Source organism: Myotis lucifugus, unplaced genomic scaffold (genome assembly GCF_000147115.1).
Source record: "Myotis lucifugus unplaced genomic scaffold, Myoluc2.0 scaffold_121, whole genome shotgun sequence".
In the NCBI taxonomy this organism is placed as follows: Eukaryota; Metazoa; Chordata; class Mammalia; order Chiroptera; family Vespertilionidae; genus Myotis; species Myotis lucifugus.
The window spans coordinates 299,660-323,554 of record NW_005871169.1 but is presented as its reverse complement, the minus strand read 5'-3'; the positions used below and the strand labels follow the sequence as shown (position 1 = coordinate 323,554).

At 40.0% G+C, this 23,895-nt stretch overlaps 1 protein-coding gene and 1 pseudogene across 1 annotated transcript in view; one reads left to right on the top strand and one right to left on the bottom strand.

The window, feature by feature from the left end:
• Positions 1 to 7,570: 7,570 nt before the first annotated feature.
• Positions 7,571 to 23,895, top strand: part of LOC102442689 (plexin domain-containing protein 2-like) — a 315,731-nt gene continuing 299,406 nt past the window's right edge. Inside the window, exon 1 of the mRNA XM_006093737.3 lies at positions 7,571 to 8,546. Coding sequence (XP_006093799.2) covers positions 8,435 to 8,546 — 112 coding nt within the window. The 5' untranslated portion in view covers positions 7,571 to 8,434. The remainder of the gene's footprint in view (positions 8,547 to 23,895) is intronic.
• The window catches only part of LOC106697957, a 39,336-nt pseudogene continuing 24,436 nt past the window's right edge, over positions 8,996 to 23,895 (bottom strand).

Below are 23,895 nucleotides of genomic sequence, written 5' to 3'. Positions count from 1 at the left end.
TCTTTTCATTCTGCCAAAAAAGGAGGCATAGATAAGAATCTTCAAGATGGCTGTGGCTGACAGCCTGTTTATAGGGCTGTATAGAAACTTACTGGAGCCATCAGGTTTCAGCTGACTGAGTGAACAGCTGAAAGCGTCTCACCACACCCTTCTTGACTTCTCAAGCTTTTACACCACATTGCATGAGAAACCTTGCCTCTTGCATTTCTTGATTTTAATCATCCACAGCCCATGTGAGGTTTGGCCTTCACTCCTTAATAAAAGTTGCTGGAGTTTTGATAACCTATTACATTTTTCAAGTTTAAGTAGTGTATATTTGTGATTATTTTCATATTAATTTCCTTCCTAGCAATAATAGATAATGTTTATAATAAATAAGCTCCATGGTATTTTTCTTATTGCAGAACAAAAGAAAAGACAAACTAGAAATAGAATTATGATCTCTAATAAGGAAAAAATTGTAATATTTAAAGAAACAAAGGAGACCTTCAGGGAGGAACCAGATTGCCAGGGAAATTCAGAGACTAGTGACAAAAAAGCCTTGGTTAGAATAAAGGATGAAACCAGACTAACTGGATACAAAACAAAACATGCTTATTGCAAAACTGGTGACATAAAGGTTATATTATCAAGTATTCATTAAAACTTTTGGTGTGTGTTATGCCTTATGATTCTCTTTTTAAAAAACATATTTTACTGTTGTTTTGTTTTTTTTTCAGAGAGGAAGGGAGAGGGATAGAGAGTTAGAAACATCGATGAGAGAGAAACATCAATCAGCTGCCTCCTGCACACTCCCTACTGGGGATGTGCCTGCAACCAAGGTACATGTCCTTGACTGGAATCGAACCTGGGACCCTTCAGTCCGCAGGCCGATGCTCTATCCACTGAGCCAAACTGGTTAGGGCAAATGTTGAGAATAAATTAGAGATTTTTTACACAAAGCATATTAACATGAGACAGAAAAAATCAGACAAAAGTTAAACATGAAACAAAATAAAACAGAAAAACATTAAATATCAGCCAGCAATCCATAAGTATCCAGATCAACAGATGAAAAACTCAATTTTACCTACATGCTAGCCATGTAAATGTGGCACCATAATATATGCCACCATGTGTCCTAAAGGACTTTTATTTATTGTGGTTTCTTTTTCACTTGCTGAATCAAATCAAAACCACAAAATATCTCAAACATCTTAGAATGGCTATTATAAAAAGGTAAGTGAAAACAACAAATGGTGGTGAAGATGTGGAATAAATGGAGCCCTTGTTCACGGTTGATGGGAATGAAAATTGGTTCAGCCACTACAGAAAACAGTATGGGGGTCCTCAAAATGCTAAAAATGATCCAGAAATCTCACTTCTGAGTGATATCACTATCTCGAAGAGTTATCTGTACCCCCACATTCATTGCAGCTATAGTCAGAATAGCTAAGACATAGGCATAACTTAAATGTCCATGGATAAAACAGATGAATGGATAAAACAAAATGTGATACAAATAAATTAATAAATGAATGAATATTATTTATCCATATGAAAAGAAGCATTTGCAACAACATGGATGAAACTTGAGGACATTATGGTAAGTGAAACATCAAAGAATGACAATGTTTAAACCCACTTAGGTGTGTAATCTAAGATAAATGGAATTCATAGAAACTGAAAGTACATTGGGCATTGCCAGGGACTAAGGGATGGGGTGGGGGATAGGAAGAGATATTGGTCAATGGGCACAAACTCCCAGTTTAAAATAATACATTCTGGGGACCTGTGTGTGCGTTTGGACTATAGCTAACAATACTATATAGTATATTGAAAGTCACTAATAGCTTAGATTTTAAATATTCCCACTATAACAATAACAACAAAATGATAAATATGGAAGGTGAAGGGTGCACTAATTAACCTTATTGTGGTAAACATTTCTCAATATGTACTGTATCAAATTATCACATTGCACAGCTTAAGCTTGCATAATGTTATAGGTCAATTATATATCAATAAAGTTGGAAAAAATATCTATAATTAATATCCTAACTTGTTTTAATCTTTCACTCTAAAAAATTAAAACAAGTAAAATCTAAAGCAAGCAGAATTAAGTAAATAACAAAGATTAGAGGGAAATACATGAAATAGAGAATTTAAAAAAGGGTAGAAAAAGTCAGCAAAACCAAAAGGTGGTTCTTTGAATAATCGAAATTGACACACCTTTAGCTCAATTGCTCAAGAATAAAAGAGAAAAGACTCAAGTTGGTAATATCAAGAATGAAAACGTGGACATCACTGCTATCACCCTCATTAACTAGTTAATATTACTAATAAAGGAAAGAAAGCAAAGGGAAGCCAGACATTGTAAGCATGGCCACCTAGGAAGCTTCATCAGGAAGCCATGGCTTCACACAGCATATTCCTCCCCGGGGATTCACACCCCTCCCTTCTCCCACCTGGTGGTACCGGATTGTGGTGGGGAGAGTGGCACTTGCACAATAAAGTCAAAACGGTGCAGGGAAGGTGCTTGCCTGTCAGTCTAGCCTGGGAACAATGGGTTGGCTAGGGGTGGACGCCATCAGAAGCGTGGGGCATCTTGGAAAGTTAATTGGTTAGTCTGAATAAGGTCCTGGTGAAGATCCCCAGAGAGGTTTCCCTCTCCCTTGTTCTCTTGTTCTCAGTTGCTCCATGACGTGCACGTGTCCGTGTGTTCACTCATTCTCTCCCCACACCCACGTGGCCTATTGGCCATTCGGACTTTACACACAGGATGCTGGACTGGACTTTAATATGGAACAGAAATTCTGGGCAGTGGCCTTTATTCTGGACCCGCCAAAGACAAGATTGTATATCTTCCATGGCGAGATGAACAGAGATGGGACCTTGGAGGGGGAACTCTAATTTTACATCATCAGTAAGCTTTCTACTAAACCCCATCCTCTCATGGGGCCTCAGGAAATTCATTTCCTCCCCCCCCCTCCAAGAACTCCACTTCCACCGATAACATTACTACCAACCTTAAGGGAATATTATGTACAATAGTATGCCAACAAATTAGGTAAAAATGGACAAATTCTGAGAAAGATACAAAATGCCAAAACTGGCTCCAAAATAAGTAGAACATTTGAATAGATTAATAACAAGTAAAAATATTGAGCATAATGAGTATCTGTTAGCCAAGTTTCAATTTAGGACAGATCTTTGGAAATACAGCAATGTGAATGTGGGCAGTGGGATGAAATGGGTAATTTCATAAAGATAAAACTGCATTTAGAATGTTTAAAACCTCTCCGAAAGTTGGTGTAGATTGGGTTGCAGACAGGTTTCATATCTGCTAATGTCTGACTAAAGTTCTACGTTGTTGAGAGTGATTCTGAAATATTATCTTAAGATCTTAAATGAGGGAATGTTCTGTGAATTCCACATCTTTGTCATACACAGAGAACTAAACTGGTACTGATACCACTGTACTTAGCTAGTTATTAGGAATAGGAAAAAAGCAAAGAGAAGGCCAGACATTATAAGATTGGTCATTTGGGCAGCTTCACCAGGAAGCTGCAACTTTACATTCCCCAGGGAACCACAGTCTATTCCCTGCAGATCACTGGGGAAAGGGCTGGACAAAGAGGAGGTGGGCACATGCACAGTGACGTTGGGGTGATGTAGAGAAGGTGTGTGCTGCCAGCCAAACCTCAGAACAGAAATCATTGGCCCGAGGGGGTGAGGGCCACTGCAAGCCATGAAAATTTGGGAGTACATAATCCCCCAGACAAAGGAATTCTCTCTCTTGGCGCTCTTGGCTCTTATGTGGCTCTCTTGCATTGGCCTGTGTTCCCGCCATAGCCATGCAGCCCTGAGGATCCCACAGGCAATGGACTGATAGACTGCACCTGGGAACACAAAGGAAGCTCGCCTGATGCTGGATTGTACTGTGCCCAACATGGAGTGGAAACTCTGGACACTGGCTTTGATCTTAGCCCTGCTGAAAACGAAATGGGACTTTTTCCTGGTGGGACAAAGGGAAATGGGACCTTGGAAACTCAGGGGTCTGATTCCACAGAAATACAGATTTCCGGGATATCTCATTGTCCCGCGTGAGTCTCCTAAAATTATTTTTTTCTTGTGATATCACAAGAAGCCCACTTCCACCTGCAACAGGTGGGGAAACAGAGAACTCCCCACAGACAAACAGTACTCTTTTGTGAATTCTGATTTGTTTGTTCATTGAGAGGGTAACTAATATTAAACCACTATGTGTTGGGAGGGAGTGGGGGGGCGGGAAGAAAACAAAGAAAAACAAAACAGCAGTTTAGTTCTTATGACTACAGTAAGATGGAAGATTAAACTTTTTCCACAAAGAAATCCTAATTTCTCTCCATGAAATTGAAATAGACAATTCTGTGGTAAAATGTATATGGCAAACTTAAATCATTTAGGCCACAAGGAAGGTTTACCCTTTTTTAATTAGCCAGGATTATTTGAGTAATCAACTCAATTTCACTTTGAACATATTATCTTAAATATATTTTAATCATTGGTTGCTTGCTATAATGTAAAGAAAAATATATATTTTTTACAAAAACTTATTGGTTGACATTTAAGGCAAAGCATCAAAGCCTAAGTTTATTATAATGACACTAGAGGCCCGGTGCACAAAATCCGTGCATGATGGGGGGGTCCCCTCAGCCCAGCCTGCACCCTCTCCAATCCAGGACCCCTCGGAGGATGTCCGACTGCCGGTTTAGGCCCAATCCCGGGGATCAGGCCTAAACTGGCAGTTAGACATCTCTCTCGCAATCCAGGACCGCTGGCTCCTAACTGCTCACCTGCCTGCCTGCCTGATTGCTCCTAACTGCTCCCCCTGCTGGCCAGGTCGACCCCAACTACCCCCCCTGCCAGCCTGGTTGCCTCATGCAGCCTGCTGTTCAGTCGTCCATCCAGTTGTTTTGGTAGTGAAGGCCCCTAACTTTTTATATATTAGGATCTTTTTTTCTTTCTTAGTCTGGGCACTAAATCATCATGCATGATTGACTTTTGCTTACCTTCATCTTCTCTCTATACTTACTTTCTATGAGGTCAGCTCTTCAGAATAAGATTCAGATATGAGTAAAATGAAATAATGGAGCAGCACCAGTGAGATGGAGATGGATAAAATCCTCTCCGGACTCACTCTGAATTATTACTTGGTTCCCTTTCAATTTGGGGCATCAAATTTCCCCTGAAGGTATATAGTTTCGTTCAGGAGGGCAAAGCATTGATGGCAACAAGTAAGGAAAATAAACACTGCTAATTTGCACACATAATAATAAAGGAAAAAAGAAGAATACGATACCAGGGAGAGGTGGGGACTTGTTTCTTCTCAGAGAAACAGGAGACACCCGTTTTTCTAATGTGAAAGTAAATGACTTCTGCTAGGCTCCCCATAATTTTATATATAATGAGAATTGGAGTTGCACAAAGTATTGCTTTAGGAAGGTTTCCACATAGATTCATGACATAGTAACCTCACTAAGGATGCAGAAAGAAAAAAATCAACATCAATTAAATGAAAATCAAATTTTGATAAGAATACTCAGTTGTCTAACTTAATGTTAAATAGTGTCCCAGGTACTCTAATTTATATGTAATGTTTCATAGAAGTTAAATATTCTTGGTGACCTACATATATTGAGAAGGAAGAAATGAATCTGCTGGGAGAGCAAGGATCTTGATCTCTATATATTTACATATAATTCTGAATATATATATATATGTGTGTGTGTGTGTGTGTGTGTGTGTGTGGATATATATATATTCTGAAAGAAAAAGCAAATTGAGTATTGACTTGGAGAAAACATGATTTCCTTCCTGATGTCCCTTTCACCAGCTAAGTGACCATGAGAGAGCCATTCATTTGGCATCAAATTAGCAGAGAAGTTTGTTTATCGGAATCCAGTATTGTGACAAAATCAAAGTACTTATGGATGGCATCCATAAACTCCTCAGAGCATGGAACAGAGTGGACAAGAAGAGACTAACGAGACCTTTTGCACTTAGAACACTGAACCAAAACCTCCATTTGATCTAGGACTCTCTCCTCCCCTCTCTTTCTTGCTCTTTTTTTAAAATTAATGTTTGGGGAGTGACATTGGTAAATATGAACATATATTTCTTCTCTCTTAAAAAAATCCTTAGCCTAGGATGTGTTTTTATTGATTTTTTTTTCTAGAAAGAATAAGGGGGAGAAAGACAGAAACATCGATGTGAGAGAGAAATATGGATGGCTTGTCTCAGGTCCAGCCCCTGACTGGGGATCCAACCTGCAACCTAGGTATGTGTCCTCGCTAAAACTGAACCCAAACCTTTTGGTGTTTGGGAAGATGCTCCAACCAACTGAGCCACCCGCCAAAGTCTCTCTCTCTCTCTCTCTCTCTCTCTCTCTCTCTCTCTCTTTCTCTCTCTCATCTCTCGTAAAGTTATGTATTTTGAGCCAGGCACTGATCTCAGTTCTTTAAGTCTGCAGTATTAACTCATTTAATCCAATACAACACCTATAAGGGAGTCATTACAATTCTCTCCATTGGATGGCCAGCGAACTGAGGTACCAAGAGATTAAAGAAATTGCTGTCATATAACTGTTTAGTGGGGTAGGTGGCATTCCTGCCCAGTCTGGCGATAGAATCTGTACTTTTAACCAGTATGCTTTGCTTTCTTTCTTTGCATTTATCCCGTTAATAACATGATGTTAACTGAAAAATAAGATGTAAACTAATGAAAGGGGTGCGAAGGGTTAATGCTAAAGCACATCCGCGAGCTGGGAAAAAAGACCGCCCCCCCCCACAAAAACCCACAAACAAAAACAAACTAGCTAGCAAAGCCTGTTCCAGCCCCCGCAGGATCGTCAATGGGCCTCCTGTTTCTTTAAACTCTCGCTTTCGCTCTGGCTGACACTTTACAAAGCAGCTGTGGCGGCTGGACCACGCGGCCCCGCGCCTCCTCCCTCCACCCGCCCCTGGGGGTCTGGGGTTCGAAGGGGCTTCTCGGGGTCACTAGGCATACCCGCTCTGGTTTGCTTTCCTCACACACCACCCCTGCCATACGAGCCCTCCCGGGACAGGGGAACTCTGATTAACCCTTTTGAGTCCAGAAAGAACCTCTTCCGCGGCCACGACCCCCCGCAGTCTGGCCCCCCGCCGTCTGGAGCGAAGGCGACCCGGGGGCCAGGCGGGTGCGGGCGCCACTGGCCGGAGGGCCAGCCAGGTGCAGGGATGGCGCCCCCCGCGGCATGGAGGTGCCGCCCGCCCCTCCCCTCCTGGCTCGGCTTTCTCACCGCCTCTCCCAGCGCCCGGGGCCGGCGGCGCGGGGGGCGAGCCGTGCCGAAGTTGCCCTCTGCCTCTCCCTTGCATGGCTCCCCGGGTTTAATCTCTCGGCGACTCTTCTGCCAGCTCCGAGGAAAGTGCAGCCATTGGACAGGTCGGTGCTAGCTGCCGGTTTCGGGGAGGAAGGTGGGAGAAGGCTGGAGGAGCGAGGGGGAGGGAAGTGGGAGGGGGGAGGAGGGTGCAGCGGCCGATCTGGCAAATTGCGAGCTGCCTTTCCTCCCCAAAGATTGGAGCCGGAGCGCTGGGGAGCGCGGCCACGGGGGGCGTCTCCTCCGCCACCAAACTCCGGGGTTCGGTTGGGCTAGGGGCCACCTCCTCCTTAGACCGGAGGAACCCTCTCTCAATAGGTTCAGCCAGATTTTTTTTTCCTACCTATTTCTTTGTTCTTCTTCCTTTTTTAAAAAAACAGCATTTTCTTCCCTGACTTTGGATCTAAGTGCTGCAGCCTGAGCCTTCCCAGGGCTCAGCTCTTTGGAGCTGCCCATCCCTCCGGCGGCGAGAAAGGACGCGCGCCCGGCGTCGGGCGAAGAAAAGAAGACAAACTTGTCGGAGGGGTTTCGCCAGTCCACAGTCACCCCCTCCCCGCAAACCCAAACCTCCCGCGGTGGCCAGCCCAAGATCGCGAAAAGTTCCTTCGGATCCGCCTGCTCTCTTGCCTTTGGAGGAGGCACCCGCGCTGGCTGTGGAACTGGATCTGTTTTGAACCCAGTGGAGCGCATCACGGGGGCTCGGAAGGCACCCGGGTGGCGCTGCGGGTGCGGAAGCGGGAGTTGGCGAGCCCCGGCTGCGGCTGGTGGTCTTTCCTCCCCGCGGTTGCGGTTTGGTGTCTGGGGTGAGGGCGGCGAGCGTGGTGGCAAGTTGCGAGGAGAGACCGGAGGTCCGGAGAGGACTGCGCTCCCCCTGGTCCGCCCTTCCTCTTCCTGGCTCCGGGCTGTGAAATCCCAGCGAAATTTACAAAGGCCGCCCCGGACCGCGGAGAACCTTCCACGGCGTTAAGCTCCGACCTCCCCAGTCCCACCGAGAGCCCAGGGCGCCGGGGAAGGACTGGCGCGGAGGAAGAGGAGGAGGGGGGTCGCGGCGGCGGCATGGCGAGGTTCCCGAGGGCCGACCTGGCCGCTGCAGGAGTTGTGTTACTTTGCCACTTTCTAATGGACCGGTTTCAGTTCGCTGGAGGGGAGCCTGGGAACCAGATCAGCGGTAAGATCTGCTTTTCGAAAGCTTGTTGATTTTGTGTGCCGCTGAAGACCTCTCGGACACCCCCGTTCTCAACCCACCCCCACCTCATCTGTCTGCTCTTAGGAAAGTTATTGCAGTTGCTTTGGGGGTAAACTTGGGCTTCCCAAATGGGGAGAAGAGGGTTGGCTAGCGAAGGATGGAGGGGACTGTGGCTTTCGTGAGGGTTCGGGCTTGCTTCACCTGAGCGCCAGGGGGTGGCACTGACTCCCCCAAGTCGCTCCGAGAGGACTCTGGCTACCTCGCCCAGGAGCTGGCATCCCTGGGCTGTCTCTTCTCCGGCTCCCCCTCCTTCCTTGCTGCCCCGAGAAACTGAAGGAACGCGTGATGGGGGCAGTGGGTGGAGGGCTTGATGGCAGCCGGGATTGCAAGGCTCCTGTCAGCTGGAGAAAATTACCAGTGGCTGCACCTTTCTACCTCCAGGCAATCTCCAGTTTAGCTCCCTTTCGCCGTCTGGGGCGCGGCGGGTGCCAGAAGTGGGCAGGGTAGGAGTGGCGGGGCGCCGAGGAGCGTGGGAGGTGGCAAATGTAGGGCGGGCACGCCTCTGGTGACCAACCCCTGGCCCCATTGTCCTCCGCCTGCTGGCTGTGCAGGCGGGCCTGAACGTGCGGGGTTCCTCCGAGCGCCGTGTCACTGCCCCCGCGCGCAGCCCCGGCCCCCGCAACTTCCCGGTGCAGCGCCTCCTGCTCCCGCCGCAGCTCCAACCAGGTGCGCGTCCAGCCGGGAGCCGCGCCCCGGGGCGGGTGCGGAGCCCGCGATGCAGCCCGGGGTCGGCTCCGCTGGCTCCTCCGGGCGAGGCGCTGAGCCTGAGGTCCGCCCGCCTCCCGGGACCCTGCCCGCTGCCCGCCCGCGCTGTCCCCGGTTTCTGCCCCTCGGAAGGGAAGCGAGGAAACAGGCAGAGACAGACCTTGGCAGAAATTTGAGAACTCGGGGGGACTTCAAGAGTAGGTGAAATGAGAAAGAAAGAAAAAAAAAAATAAAAACACCTGGAGAGGGGGAAAAAAGGAGACATTTCAGTTTACGATAATAAGATTTTGATTTGTTTTCATTCTGGGAGCGGAATTAAAGCGGGTCGGGGAGGAGGATGGTAAGTGATTCTTCAGAAAGTACAAAAGTGTCCGAAAATGTCAGACATGAAAGTGGCAGAAGGAAGAAGGCCAGGGAGGGCACCTGGGGATTTCAGGTGAGTGAATCTTCAAGGAGGTACTTGAAGGAGATTTTATAAGCTGAAGCCTAGAAGACAGACAGCCAAAACACTGTGTCTGCCCCAGGTGCAAATTCTTAGAGAAAGTACAGATTCAGGATTGGAGGGTGTCTGTGCTTGTATAGAGAGGGCGGGGACAACATGATGATCACACTTTTAAAACTGAATAAAACGCAAATTTCCTGGAAGTTGACTTGTCTTTATCACATGCAGTTTCACTAGGTATTATTTAGATCACTATATCATGCCTTCTGTTTATTTTGATTAAAGAAGAAAAAAAAGACTTACCCCTCCAGGAATCAATACATTTATTTTAAAAGGTGCATCAGTAATTTTCATGGACTTTTTCATGGAATAAATAAATGCCTTTAAGCATATAAGCAATTTAATTCATCTCAAAGGAAGTCTCAGAGTGGTGTGTGTGCCAAAATGCATCTCAAGTTGTTTATTTGAAAACTTATTTGGCACTGGAAGTAAATAATGCATTTATAGTAAAAAATAAAAGAAAGCAAATGTTTATTTTTTTCTGAAAATTTTTCATTAAAAATATAATACTGAGAAAATAATATATACAATGAAGTTACTATTCTAAGTTGTTAAATTGAAGTTGAAATTCATTTCACTCTAAAATTGATCAGATAGTTAAAAGCCTTTGCTTTAAGAAATACAAAGTACTTAAATTGTTCAATTGGTGTGGTAAGCCAGCCCAATATTTTCTGGTGGAAAACTACTCTGGAAACCCATATATTTATAGCTTGAGTAAAAAGGGAATAGTTTTAAATTTGATGACAAATTTATTTGGACACTTATTATAAACTGAAGTAGCTTATTTTCTGGATATCAATTTACATATAGTTTTATGAAATAATCCTGGAATAAAATAGCCTACCGAATATATAAAATACAGCAATGAAATGGGAGAAAAAAATACAGTTTCCTATTCCTATTAAAATACTCTAGCTAAACGTTCAACACAGTAAATAACAAAGAGTCCAACAGTCTTGAAATTTGGAATGTAGCAATCAGGATTTTTATTACAGACATTTTGGCATTGGGGTAAAATCTGATTTCATAACAGGGTTATTTTATTATGCATTACTTGAGTAATGCTGTAGTTTATTTTATTGCCACCAGAGGGCAGAAAAACTGCTATTTTCTTATATTTCCATTCCCCAAATCTCTGATTAATGATCCTCAATATTTTGTTTTTCCTATGTGTAATATTTTTTGGTATTTCAGATTTTATAAATGAGTGACAATTTTCTATAATGAGAGCTTGTTATATTTTTTTGTTTTCATTGAAATTAACTAAATATAAATTCATTCAACCTCCTACATGTACAAAGACCTACACTTTGAATACATCCTTATGGTGTAATAAGTGCAGTGGAAAAAAAACAAATACCCTCTTTTGTTTTATTGCTGGAGATTGTTAAAAAATTACTGTAGAATTCCCAAGAATATAGTTTTAAAATACCTCTCATTAAAAGGTCATTATTATATAATTAATTTAAGTTTAGGATTGAATATACTTTATGCATATATGCACAGTCTTTGCTCATGCTAAGTAGTATATCTCAACACCAATACTTAGAATAACTATTGGAATAATAAATCTCAAATCATCTTTATATGATAATACATTCATTTTTAAAAAGCAGTTTAGTAACAATGTCCAAGGAGAAAGATGTATTTCTATCTTGAAAATTTCTAAAATTTAAGTGAGAAAAAAGGCCTAAAATATGTAGTTAGATTTTTATTTGATTATTACTCTCAAATGTAACTTAATGCAACAAGAAAGCTTATTATCACTATGCAGAGAGAGCAAAACTAGTTTAGGACCCAAGGGGATTTTAACTTTTTAAACTTTCTAATATTGTAATGTTCTAGGGACAAGTAGTTTATTTGTAGTAGAGTATTTACATTTATTTTCGTTGTTTCTCCAGTTGGGTATTTTATTTGTCTGTTTTCATTGGAATTATAAAACTTAGTGTGAAACATTACTGACTTGTGGAGTTTGTTATGGGAGTATCTCTGTTGAGACACACTGTCACTAGTATACATTTTCCAACTACAAAAGACATGGGTCAGGTAATCAGACAAATGACAGCCATTACGTGTGACTGCATACCAAAAAATTGTAAAATATGAAATGTGAGAGGCTTTGTCCTTTAGAGAGTACATGCAAGTTGAAGCCTGAGGTTGTGCAAGTTTGGCCTGTGATGTTAGTGTGATCTAGAACATTTACGTCAGAGGTAAGGTTTTAGTTCATGGATGTCTGCATAGAGATTTTGAGTTAGTATATTTATAAAGATGAATGGATTGAGCAACAACTGTGATCCTGAGACCCAAAGTCTTAGCCGTTTCCTTTAAATACAGTCTCTTCACTGTGGCTTTCAAGACCCTGTCATCTCAAACTACTTTTCCACCTCTTTCTCCTCTGTATGTTTTTTTAGCACTCTAACCAAATGTGGCTTCTTGATGTTCCCTGAGCATATAGCATGTGTTGCTATCTCTGCCATTCCTTCTGCTCTACCTTCCCTAATCCACCTCCATCCATCCCTCTTCTACTTTTCCCGCTTCACAGAAGGATGTGATGTTTTAGATCCCACAGAGAACTCTATGCCTTGTCTAAGGCTCTTGTTTAACTCTGCTTGCTATTGTAGGAGTATTTTTTCCTTCCTTTTCTGCATCTTTCATGCATTCGCAGAGACCACATTACATACTCTGAAAGTCACAGTCTACATTGTTCACTTCTGAATCCCCTGAGGTACCTGCCACCTAGACATGCAGTAAGCAGTTGTTGAACTGAGTGGAATTATAGTTCAAGCTAGATGGACTGCTGACTTGAAGGTCACCTTGGAAGGCATTTTCTTACCTCTATCACTTTTTCCATCAATAAGATGGAAATGAATACATAGATGGGCTTTACAGAATAATAGTTTAAAATGAGAGAATAGGATGAAGAGGTCTGCCCAACTGTTATAATGCATCTAGCAGATGACATATATTTACACTAAACTTTCTATTAATATACAGAACTTTGAAAAAGTTTATTTTACCATCCTACTATACTTCTGGTTTCTGACTCAACTTTCTCTCATGTTCTTAATTTAATACCTTAAAGTATGGTGTATACATGTGCGTGTTTGTATATAAAATGTATATGTGTAAATGCATATATATATATAATCAGTGATAGTCTAATTTCAGTGGAGATGAACACTATTAAATAATTGTAGTACCCAGTGAAATTACTTTTGAACGGAACTGGGCTTAGGCCTCATGCCATTAACATATACAGAAGGAGGCTTTAAAAACATAGTTTCATAAACTTGTTATGGTAGTTGTTATGGGGGCATGGCGGGTGGTGTTTTGCAATGCTTAACACAGGGTCTGCTTCCTGAGTGGCAGAGAGAGAGAGAGAGAGAGAGAGAGAGGGAGGGGCAGGGAGAGAGAGACAGGATTTTGTGTTGAAATAACAGATAATATACAGTTCTTCTGAACGGGTTTGTTTGTATTTGTTTGTGTCTTCTGGACATTATGAAGAGTGACCAGATGCGTTACCTTTTACATCTTGGTTTCTTGAAAGCTCAGAGCATAATTAGTGGCCCACCTCCAACAAGTATTTGAACCTTCTGGCCTACATTTTGTGTACTAGCTTCCCTGGGTTTTCATCTTATCTTTCTTTCTCTCATTTATCTTTGTCCAGCTTTCCTCACTTAACATCTTGTCTTGTATTTATACAAGAGATGGGAAAGAAGTAAGATGCCTTTAGGGTATTTAGGGATGAGAAATAAGTAAATAAAAGGTAATGGCTATAATACATAAAGTTATATATTACTAAATTGCTCTTTGGCTTTCCTTTAATCTAATTCCAGTCCTTGCCTTCCTTTCTGAGCACATGTTCTCAAAGTTTTAATGACCTCCTTGCAGTACTGCACTCCGAGAAATCTTTTTTCTTCACTAAGGTTCACACAGGATGTTTTTCCTCACCATCCCCAGACAATGATGCTGTTCATCTGAGGAAGTTTCAGCAGAATGACAGACTAAATAGTGATGCTTTTGTGAAGACAGTTTCTCTCACTATTTACTGAGTCATATATTTCCTGGCCCAATTAACAGAATGAAATCTGAGGAAAGAATAGAATATATTATATTCTATGCTGTGTTGTAGCAAGACTTTGAACCCATTTCCTATTCTTTGGATTGTTTTTATTTTGCCCTCTTTAGTTAAAACGGTGGTGAGGTATGGACTGATGGTCCAGATTTGGGCATTTCAATCGAATTAGAAGTCTTGTCAGGCACCTGTTTGGAATTAGGTTAGCCTATTAAAGATTGCAGATCTGAACATGGGGTCAGAAACTGTGTGACCTTCCTTGAAATCCAGACTTTTAATCCCTTTCTCCAGAGGCCATCCAAAGGGACCTAAGCACCAGCAGCCCCTTTTCCCCTGAAAATTAGAATCAGCTGGCTTCATTGTTTCTGCTTCAGGCGTTGTGGTAGAGAGTGGCCTGTGATTTTGTCAAGAGAGGATCATAAAGGCCAGGATGCAGAATGACTTCCACTTGACTTTTCTGGACTCATTAATAAGTTCCTCCCTCTTCTCCACCTATTATTTTTCACTCCTTAATTGGAAATTTGTCCTAGAATCCATATTGCTTAAAATCTCATCCTGTAGATAAATTACCTAGCTCACAGAGGCTTGGAGAATAGAGAGAGAATATGAAGAATTTGTCCACAAGAATCAAATATTTAAAAGTGAATTTTCTACACATTCCTTGGAGTGTTCAGTGATAGAAGTCTAAATAAAGGTGATATTTTTTTACACATGATGTTTGATAAGTACCCCCTGGTGTATTTAGATTAGGATAATGTATTCTTAGGTCCAGTTGGATTGTGGAATATTCAACATGCAATGATGGCTTTTGGGTAGTTGCTCTCTTCTTCTCACTGAAGCCATAATCTGACATCCAATAAAATATTTATTCCCCTAAACCAGTGGTTCTCAACCTTCCTAATGCCGCGACCCTTTAATACAGTTCCTCCTCATGTTGTGGTGACCCCCAACCATAAAATTATTTTCGTTGCTACTTCATAACTATAATTTTGCTACTGTTATGAATCGTAATGTAAATATCTGATATGCAGGATGTATTTTCCTTGTTACAAATTGAACATAATTAAAGCATAGTGATTAATCACAAAAACAATATGTAATTATATATGTGTTTTCCGATGGTCTTAGGCGACCCCTGTGAAAGGGTCGTTCGACCCCAAATGGGTCGCGACCCACATGTTGAGAACCGCTGCCCTAAACCCTAAAAAGGGAGTAAGGTAGGCAGGGTTTATAATTATAGGTGATGAGAGTCACAAATAATAATGATTTTCAAGATGTGAAGTAGTCTTGAAGGTCCATTTCAGGTACAGCTCATGCTGAATCTATTATATATGTTTGCTTAACTATCTCCAAGGTAAGAACTTAGACTGTAGCTACCACTGACCCAAGGAAACTGATGATTGAACTGGTGTATATTTTTTCATTTGTTTAGTCAAAAAAAGTCACTTACCCTTCTGTAGGCAGAGCTGGGAGCAAGTCCAATGTTGCATTGGACTTCTTTTAGCTGTCCCTCTCCTTTTTCTGTGTTTACTTCAATGCATCGAGAAAGTCTATACACAAATTGCATTAATGTAATCTGCATTCTAAAATACTCATAAAAAGTGAGATGGTATTTAGTATACTGAATCACATTCTCAGTGACTATGGGATCTTGCATTTAAATCAATGCTGTCCTGAATTTTTGATTAAAAAATAATTAACCTCTTAATTATTTTGTTAGTCCATACTTATGTTTAAAATTAGCTAAAATGTACTACATATGCATAATTATTTCAAGAATTATATTATTTGATATTATCTATTTTAATTCTATTTAGTATTTGTATAGGTTATAGGAATATACACCTTTGAATATTTTTTGGTAATTTAGCCATTTAAGTAGACAATCAACTTGTTATTAATCTTGTTACTAGTTGCTAATTTACATGATATTTTGGATCTATTTTTAGGATTTTGAATTGCAGTTATTTTCAGTGTGATAATATTCTAAGAAGCAAACATGAACTAAAAGACATTATCGTTGTGTATTTGAATTTTTGTTCTTTGGTTCTTGTTTGGAGTGGGAATAGAAAGGGTCATTTGATTTTTTTTGGTCACACAACAAAAGTTCAAAGAATATTTAAACATCTATCTGAAAACTCTGGACACCCTGTAAAAGTAAAGTTGACTTGTAAGGGGAAAAATTGCCATTTTACATTTTAGTTTGATTGAAAGCATTCTTGCTATATTACAGGGATATCACTTGATGTTTTATATCATATGTTTAACATCATAGGATAGTACATATCTTGCATAATGTACATGTCTGTGTTTTGATTCATAAGTTGGATTTTAAAATTTTACATCTTTTTAAAATGTTTATTTCTTTTAATCAAATTAAATGAATTTTATGAAAACTTTTTATTTGACGTGAAGTATGTATAAAACTGTTTCCTCTGTCAGAATATTGTGGTAACATTTGTGAATATACCAAGAGTAGTAAAATACTGGTGAGTATGTTACAAAACAATTTTGATTGAGGCTGAGTTGTGTAATGTTCACATCCCTTGCTGTTTTGTACACATGTATTACATGTGCTTGTGTTGGCCCTACTTTTTTCACAATTGGTTTATCCCACAATTGATTTATCCAACCTTCCATCAGTGAGCAATTAGTCCTGTTTTGCACACTGGTGCTATGCCTATCCTTGTATATGTTTCTTCATATGCAGGGGTGACTCAGCTTGTATTGATTTTTTACAGAGAAGAAGGGAGAGAGATAGAGAGTTAGAAACATCGATGAGAGAGAAACATCGATCAGCTGCCTCCTGCACACCCCTACTGGGTATGTGCCCGCAACCAAGGTACATGCCCTTGACCAGAATCGAACCCGGGACCCTTGAGTCCACAGGCCGATGCTCTATCCGCTGAGCCAAACCGGTTTCGGCGCATGTGTTTCTTCATATGCAGGGGTGACTCAGCTTCTATTTAGAGGTAGAATTCATAAGTTGTTGGGCTTGTGGATGTTCTATAAAAGATAAATCCTGGGCCGAAACCGGTTTGGCTCAGTGGATAGAGCGTCGGCCTGCGGACTGAAAGGTCCGAGGTTCGATTCCGGTCAAGGGCATGTACCTGGGTTGCGGGCACATCCCCATTAGGAGATGTGCAGGAGGCACCTGGTCGATGTTTCTCTCTCATCGATGTTTCTGGCTCTCTATCTCTCTCCCTTCCTCTCTGTAAAAAATCAATAAAATATATTTAAAAAAAAAAAAAAAGATAAATCCTGGGATAAGTCCTGCTAGATCTTCCAAGATTAAGTACTTCAAAGATAAAGAGGGGGTGTTTAAAACTCTGATAATTATCATTTTATGGATATCACAGTCTTTCTTACTTTGCTTCATAATAAGTCTTTATATCTGGTGGCAAACACTTCCTCCTTATTCTCGATCTTCAGAAGTGTCCTGGCTATTCTAGAAGGCTCTTTGCTTTTCTGTATCTCTTTTAGAATAAACTTTTCAGCTTTTGCTAAAAAATCTGTTGGACTTTCTATTGAAGTCACATTAAATCTCAGAGTCATTTGGTAAAGATTTCAATTTCCTAATGGAAACGATGTAGTTTTTTTCTATATCAGAACAAGTACCACAGTGCCTCTTAACAAATTGTTAATAGTGGCTATTTGGCAGTGACCTTTTTCAGTTGATGCAAGTTCCAAGATTGGGAGTTAGTGATGTTTTCCTGTTCATATCATGAAGCTAACCATACATCTAATTGTTTCTTATGAAATACAGGGAGAAATCATTGGTTAATTAAAAGGAACAACTCAACTTCTTAGGAATTACCACAAATGAGGGATGAGTCCCAGGCAAATACTACATGGAAACGATGACATTTTTTAGTTTCCCTTGACTAGCATTGCAGTTCGGAGCAAGACTAAGTTTGCTGCTTTATGAGAAATAGGCTGGTGAGAATGGCAAAATCCTCTGGATTTAGGATTATTCCATGAGAGATTTACCTGAAAGAGCATACACTACGTTTTTCTACCATTTAGAGATAATAGATTCAAGAATCTGTTTAGACTCCAGGCATTTATAAATTAGTGGCTTATAATTTGCTTGATTTGAAAATCCTAACTTCACACCCATCTCAGCACAGTTTATCACTGGCTATTGCATGCTGATCTAGATATTTTTTTAATCACGAGTAAATGGACAAGCCAGCCAGTCTGTTTTATTTCTTTATTATTTAGCCTTCATTATCTTTTAAACATCTGTTGTTAATTTCAGATATTTTTAAAAACAAGCACGATTCAAAGTCATTCTGCAGATGATAGTCTGGTCTGGACATTGCAAAACAGCTTTATGTGAGAAGCCAAATTTGTGCAATCTCCTTTTTGTCAAGCTGTTTTTAGAAGAGAGGTTTGTAAGACAGGCACAGCCAGTAAGAAGATGCTTTTTCTAAAACCAAGCACTGATGTTTGACTTTAGACAGCTTTTCTCCATCCCCCAATTCCCCTCTCCCAGCTCCGGCAGGCCATCACCCTTTCTAACCTGGTTTACTCAGTAGCTTCCCACCTTGCCTCCAAAATTGTCCTGCTGGAATCCATTCTTCATTCCACTGCCTGATAGATCTTTTGCAAATGCAAATAAGGCTGCTGTGTTATTCCAACTGCCCCTGGTTTACCTCTCTAGGTTTAAATTCCTCACATCATCCCTCTTACTCTCCCAAGTTTCCCACACACCCTCTCCCTTCCGAAACTGCACAAGCCATTCGCTCTTCTTGGAGCACCCTTTCCTCTTTTTTTTTTTTTTTGGCTATTTGCCCTTTAGGTCAAAGCTTCAACTAGATTTTTGGCACAACATGTCATTTCTTAGTGTTTCTCTGCCAGCTCCAGTCTGGGATGAGTGCCTCACCAAAGTGCACACTACACATCCGTATCGTATCACTTACCATCAATACTGTAATTAGTCATGTCTGTACTTGCAATTAGTCCTAATCTTCCCAGGGTTAGAGGCCATGTGTGACTGATCATCATGTATCACTAGCTCCAAGTATAGGGTAACCCTACTGAAAATTTGTTGAATGAAGAAGCAATCTTGTTAGTGTTCGACTTGTATGATGCTGCTATATTTGCTCAGATTTGTTTGTACCTTATTTTTACGTATTTTGTAGTGTAAAATTCCAAATCATAATTTCTTTAACCTGACACCTCAGATTTTCACATCAATAACAAAAATATATAAACAAGCAGGTTGACTTCTGAGTAAGGGAATTTGTCATATGCATTTGTGAAGAATTCACTTTCAAATGATGGTTTAGAAATAATCAAGTCATTTATTAAGCTACCAAGAATAGAAAAAATGATACTTTAATGATTTATAATGCAGCAACTCAAATGGTCTGATAAAATATTAAAATTGCTTAATTTCTAGGGAGACTTCCATAGTTAATTTACCATTCATTTAATTAATGAATTAAGATTAATTTTCACTCTGGAGAGAATTCCATAATTTAAAAGGATATATGGATAAACAATCAACAAAATAGAAATTAGAGATAGAACCATAAAATTTGTGTAAACAGCTTTCTCAGTATCTCAAAGCTAAAGATGCAAACTTGGAAATATTCCTTAAGATTACATATTTAAAAGATTTCCAGATACAAATCATTGGGCAGCCTTTTAAGCCTACCCCCCTTTCACCCCCATAAGAGTCAAGAAGATCTCAATACTGCACTCAGTGATATGCATTGACTCTTTTCAAGGTCTAAAATGTGATTTACTTGTTGAAGTTCACATCAGTTTTGGTCAGCATCCTTTATGGACTCAACAACTTGTATTGGTTATTCCCCAAGCACATTTTCCTCACATTTGTTTTTCTTTATTGTTTTTCTGAAAACATTCTCCAAAGTTCTTCCTATATTCCATACTAATTGTATGGTGTGGACCTCTGATATTTTTCTGCCCAGTATCTCTGACCACCTTCTTCTGATAATAGCAATATTTTATCATTTTGGAATGCCCTCCCTCAGACTCTATGTTGTTCTCCTGGGCCTTTTATCACAGTGTTATGCTTCCCCAGACAGTTCAACTTGTGTCCCAAAGGGGGCTACTCATAATAACCCTTTGTGTCGGACCCCAGGCCAATGAGTCCTTCCCCAAATGTTGCATCTATATTCTAGAAGAGAAAGGGTGTTTGTTTTATTTGTTAAGTTTTTCTAGGAGTTGCTGTATTAGGAAGATATAAATCTAAAGCCATCTATAGGCAGTCTTAGACTTCCTAATAGCATAAACCAGAAAATTCCAGTTTTGACTTGAGATTTATTACTTGCCACTGTAACACTCTTTTATACTTTGCCACTGTAAATGCATCAAAGTTTTAACTGTATTGCTATTTGAACAATTATTTGAGGATTATTTTCCCCACGAAATTGTAACCTCTGTGAGGGTAGGATTCATGTTTCTTATTTTCCTCTTTTTGTTTTTGTTTTGCACTTATCATAATGCTTGGTATATAGAAGACATTCGGTAAATAATTGTTAAGTGAGTTTTCTGCATAAGTTCATTGATTGGTTGGAGTGTCATCTTAGTGACCAAAACATAACTCAAATTTCAGACATCAGGTGACATTCATCAATAGCGTCAAAAGTAATAGAATCTTCCCTGCTAAATGTGAAATGCTCAGGAGCCTCTGGATTTTTAAAGACTAATTTATTTCTTAGTTTAACATTTCTTTCATTTACTGATGAAATCTTAGAACAGCTAGCTGGCTTGCTTTGACACATATACTGCTTATTTTTTCAGATAAGTTCACTAAAACACTTTATAAACAGAGCCCCATCCAAGAAAGTTAACTTGTCACCCAAGTGAATTGTGTAATCTCTTAAGGTAGTTTATTTACCCTCAGAAGCAAGTATGAATAAGGTCAAAGTATTATTTCCTTGCTTCAAAGCAGATGACTCAGCAGAATTTTGTTTCATGTCCTCAGCTCAGGCAGAGAAAAGAAAACTGTTTCTGGGAACTTAGTCTCATTTTACATAACATGGGTTCACTAATAAATAAGACCTTTGGGTGTCCTTTTAATGCATGTTTTATTGGAATAATGTTCTTCAAATCCAAGTCTTGCCCTAGGCTATGGCTGAGTGAGGGGGAGGATTCTGGAAAAGAGCAATGCTTTGCATTCCACAACCTAGTCATGCAAGTCAAAGCCTGTGGGAGGTGCAGTCTGCAAACCATATGCCTGTTCACATGACCATGGAAGCAGTAAGTCGTAATTTTCCCTAGACCTACAACAGTACTGCTGCACCCGATTACTGAACCAACCTGGAGGGAGGAAGGTCTGTAGGAGGAAAAGCAGATCATGAGAATTGATGAGGAGGGGTCATCTCGGAATTTAGGTGGAGAAATGGTGGCCAGTTAGTACCAGATTTCAGTAAGATAGGCAATGACGGGGAGAGGAGAGAGTAGTGACTTGAATGAAACTACAGTCTTTTAGAAAGCATGGCTGAGAAAGAAATGGGAGAGGAAGTAGCCAAAGGGGAGCATTCGGGCAAGAGAGGGTGTTTCTAGAGTTGGAGATTTGAGCCTGCCTGAAGGAATGGGGGAAGCAGCCAGTAGATACATAGGCAGATTGAGAATATAACTAGGATGTAAATGCGTTAAGCTATTTTAGAATTGTCTTTGGGAAGATGATCTAAGCTCTCCCAAAATTCAACCTGATTTGAGGAACTCTTTATTATATCACATGTAAGAAAATTGCTGTGACATCTAATAAAAATTTAATTAAGGCTTAGATGAAATCGCATTTATGAAATCACACTTATGAATCATTACATCCATGAAATCTCTCAAATAAAATAGTTTATTAGAAAGATAATTTTATCTTAAGAAGTAGCAGCAGGAAAAATGAATGTTTCATTTATTTTATCAGTTAAGTCTAGGTTACCAAATGAGTACAACATGATAAATAATAGCTGCATTAGAAAAAAGAGTATCTAGCCCTAACCGGTTTGGCTCAGTGGATGGAGCATCAGCCTGCGGACTCAAGGGTCCCAGGTTCGATTCCAGTCAAGGGCATGTACCTTGGTTGCGGGCACATCCCCAGTAGGGGCTGTGCAGGAGGCAGCTGATCGATGTTTCTCTCTCATCGATGTTTCTAACTCTCTGTCCCTCTCCCTTCCTCTCTGTAAAAAATCAATAAAATATATTTTTAAAAAAAGAAAAAAAAGAAAAGAAAAAAGAGTATCTAAATAATTTGCTATGTTTCAGGCATTTTTTTTTAAATTTTAAGCCAACATCACACCTTGAAGAAGGGAGTAATGACTTCATTGCTTTTTTCTTTTTTCTTTCTTTCTTTTTTTTACCAATAGGGAGACCAGGAATTAAAATAACAAACCGAGAAGAAGGTGTTGTTTTTCTTCACTGTAATTAATTTTTATGACTGTTTTCAAGATGAGTTTTTATAGTGATTAAAACAGTGCCTAGCACTTAGTAGGTCTCAATAAATATTTGTGAACTATGAGTTTTTTTAAGCATTTGTTTGTATTTAACTAATGAAAGTAAGGATCAAATATTTTTTCATAAAATTATTGGCACTCTCTTCTCACTGATAAAGTCTTATAAAAGAGGTATTTATTTTCTCCCAATATTGCCTTCAAGGTGATTTAGAGTTTTATAAACAGTTTCTTTATAAAATTGTTAAGTCTATAAAAGGACTGATTGTTATAATCTGTAACATGCTACCCAGCAAGACATTCCTGACCAGCTTGAAGTTAAAAAAAAAAAATAAGGTATCAATCTTATGCAAGTTTGAAATTAAAAATGAGAACAAAAGTTAAAACCAACAAACCCTTCTTATCGGTACCTTATCTTTCAGGATAGATTACAAATTTGTTTCTCTTAGTAATTGAAAGATTGCTCCATGCTCCCAGTTTGTGTGTGTGTGTGTGTGTGTGTGTGTGTGTGTAGGAGGGAAGGTAATGAATGAGTAGGGAGGAAAAATGACATGGCTGAGGTCAAGTTCTGATGATTTAATGATGCTATGGATGTGCCATAAGGCAGTTACTTAGTTTGCGTTTTTGTAAATGATCTGTCCTATTTTAACTTTGTGATGCATTGCAGAGACTAAAACAACAAAGTGCAAAATTAATGAATTTTGTTTTATAAGACATGCAGAAATGCTAATATTGAATATAAATGTGCATCCGTGTACAGTGATCCTTCAGCTTGGAACTGAATTTGTTAGGGCATTTATCATTGTTTGTCTATGTAAATTGCTTTGTCATATGCTTTCCTGTAAATCAGAAACACAGGCCTCTCCTTCTTGTTTTTTATTTAGTTTATTTCTTATGTACTTAAGACACTTAATATTTAGCCTGACAATGTATTAACAAAATGCTACTATGATAAAGCCATTTAGCCTTTCAATTACTTGCATTTTGATGAAACAAAAATAAAAAAATAGTTATAATTTGCTGAATGTATATAACTTTTTCTTAACAAAATTTCCAGGCTCTAAATGCTCAGATATCTAGAGTAGACTATGTAATGCTTTATCTATGAATAAAACATGAACACAACACAATTTTTTTATTGCTTAAAGTATTACATATGTCTTCTTTTTCCCGATTGACCCCTTCCCTGCCATTCCCACCCTTGAGGGCAGGCCCCCACCGCCCCAGTGTCTGTGTCTATTGCTTATGCTAGTATGCATGCATACAAGTCCTTTGGTTGATCTCTACCCTCCACCCACCCCTTGTCTCTGGATTTATTTTTCTTCATCAGTTTATGTTGATCATTATATCCCACATATGAGTGAGATCTTGTGATATTTATCATTCTCTGACTGGCTTATTTTGCTTAGCATATGCTCTCCAGTTCCATCCATGCTGTTGCAAATGCTAAAAGTTCCTTCTTTTTTATAGCAGTACTAGAGGCTGGTGCACAAAATTCATGCACGGGGGGCGGGGGGGTTCCTCAGTCTGGCCTGCACCCTCTCTCAATCCGGGACCTTTCGG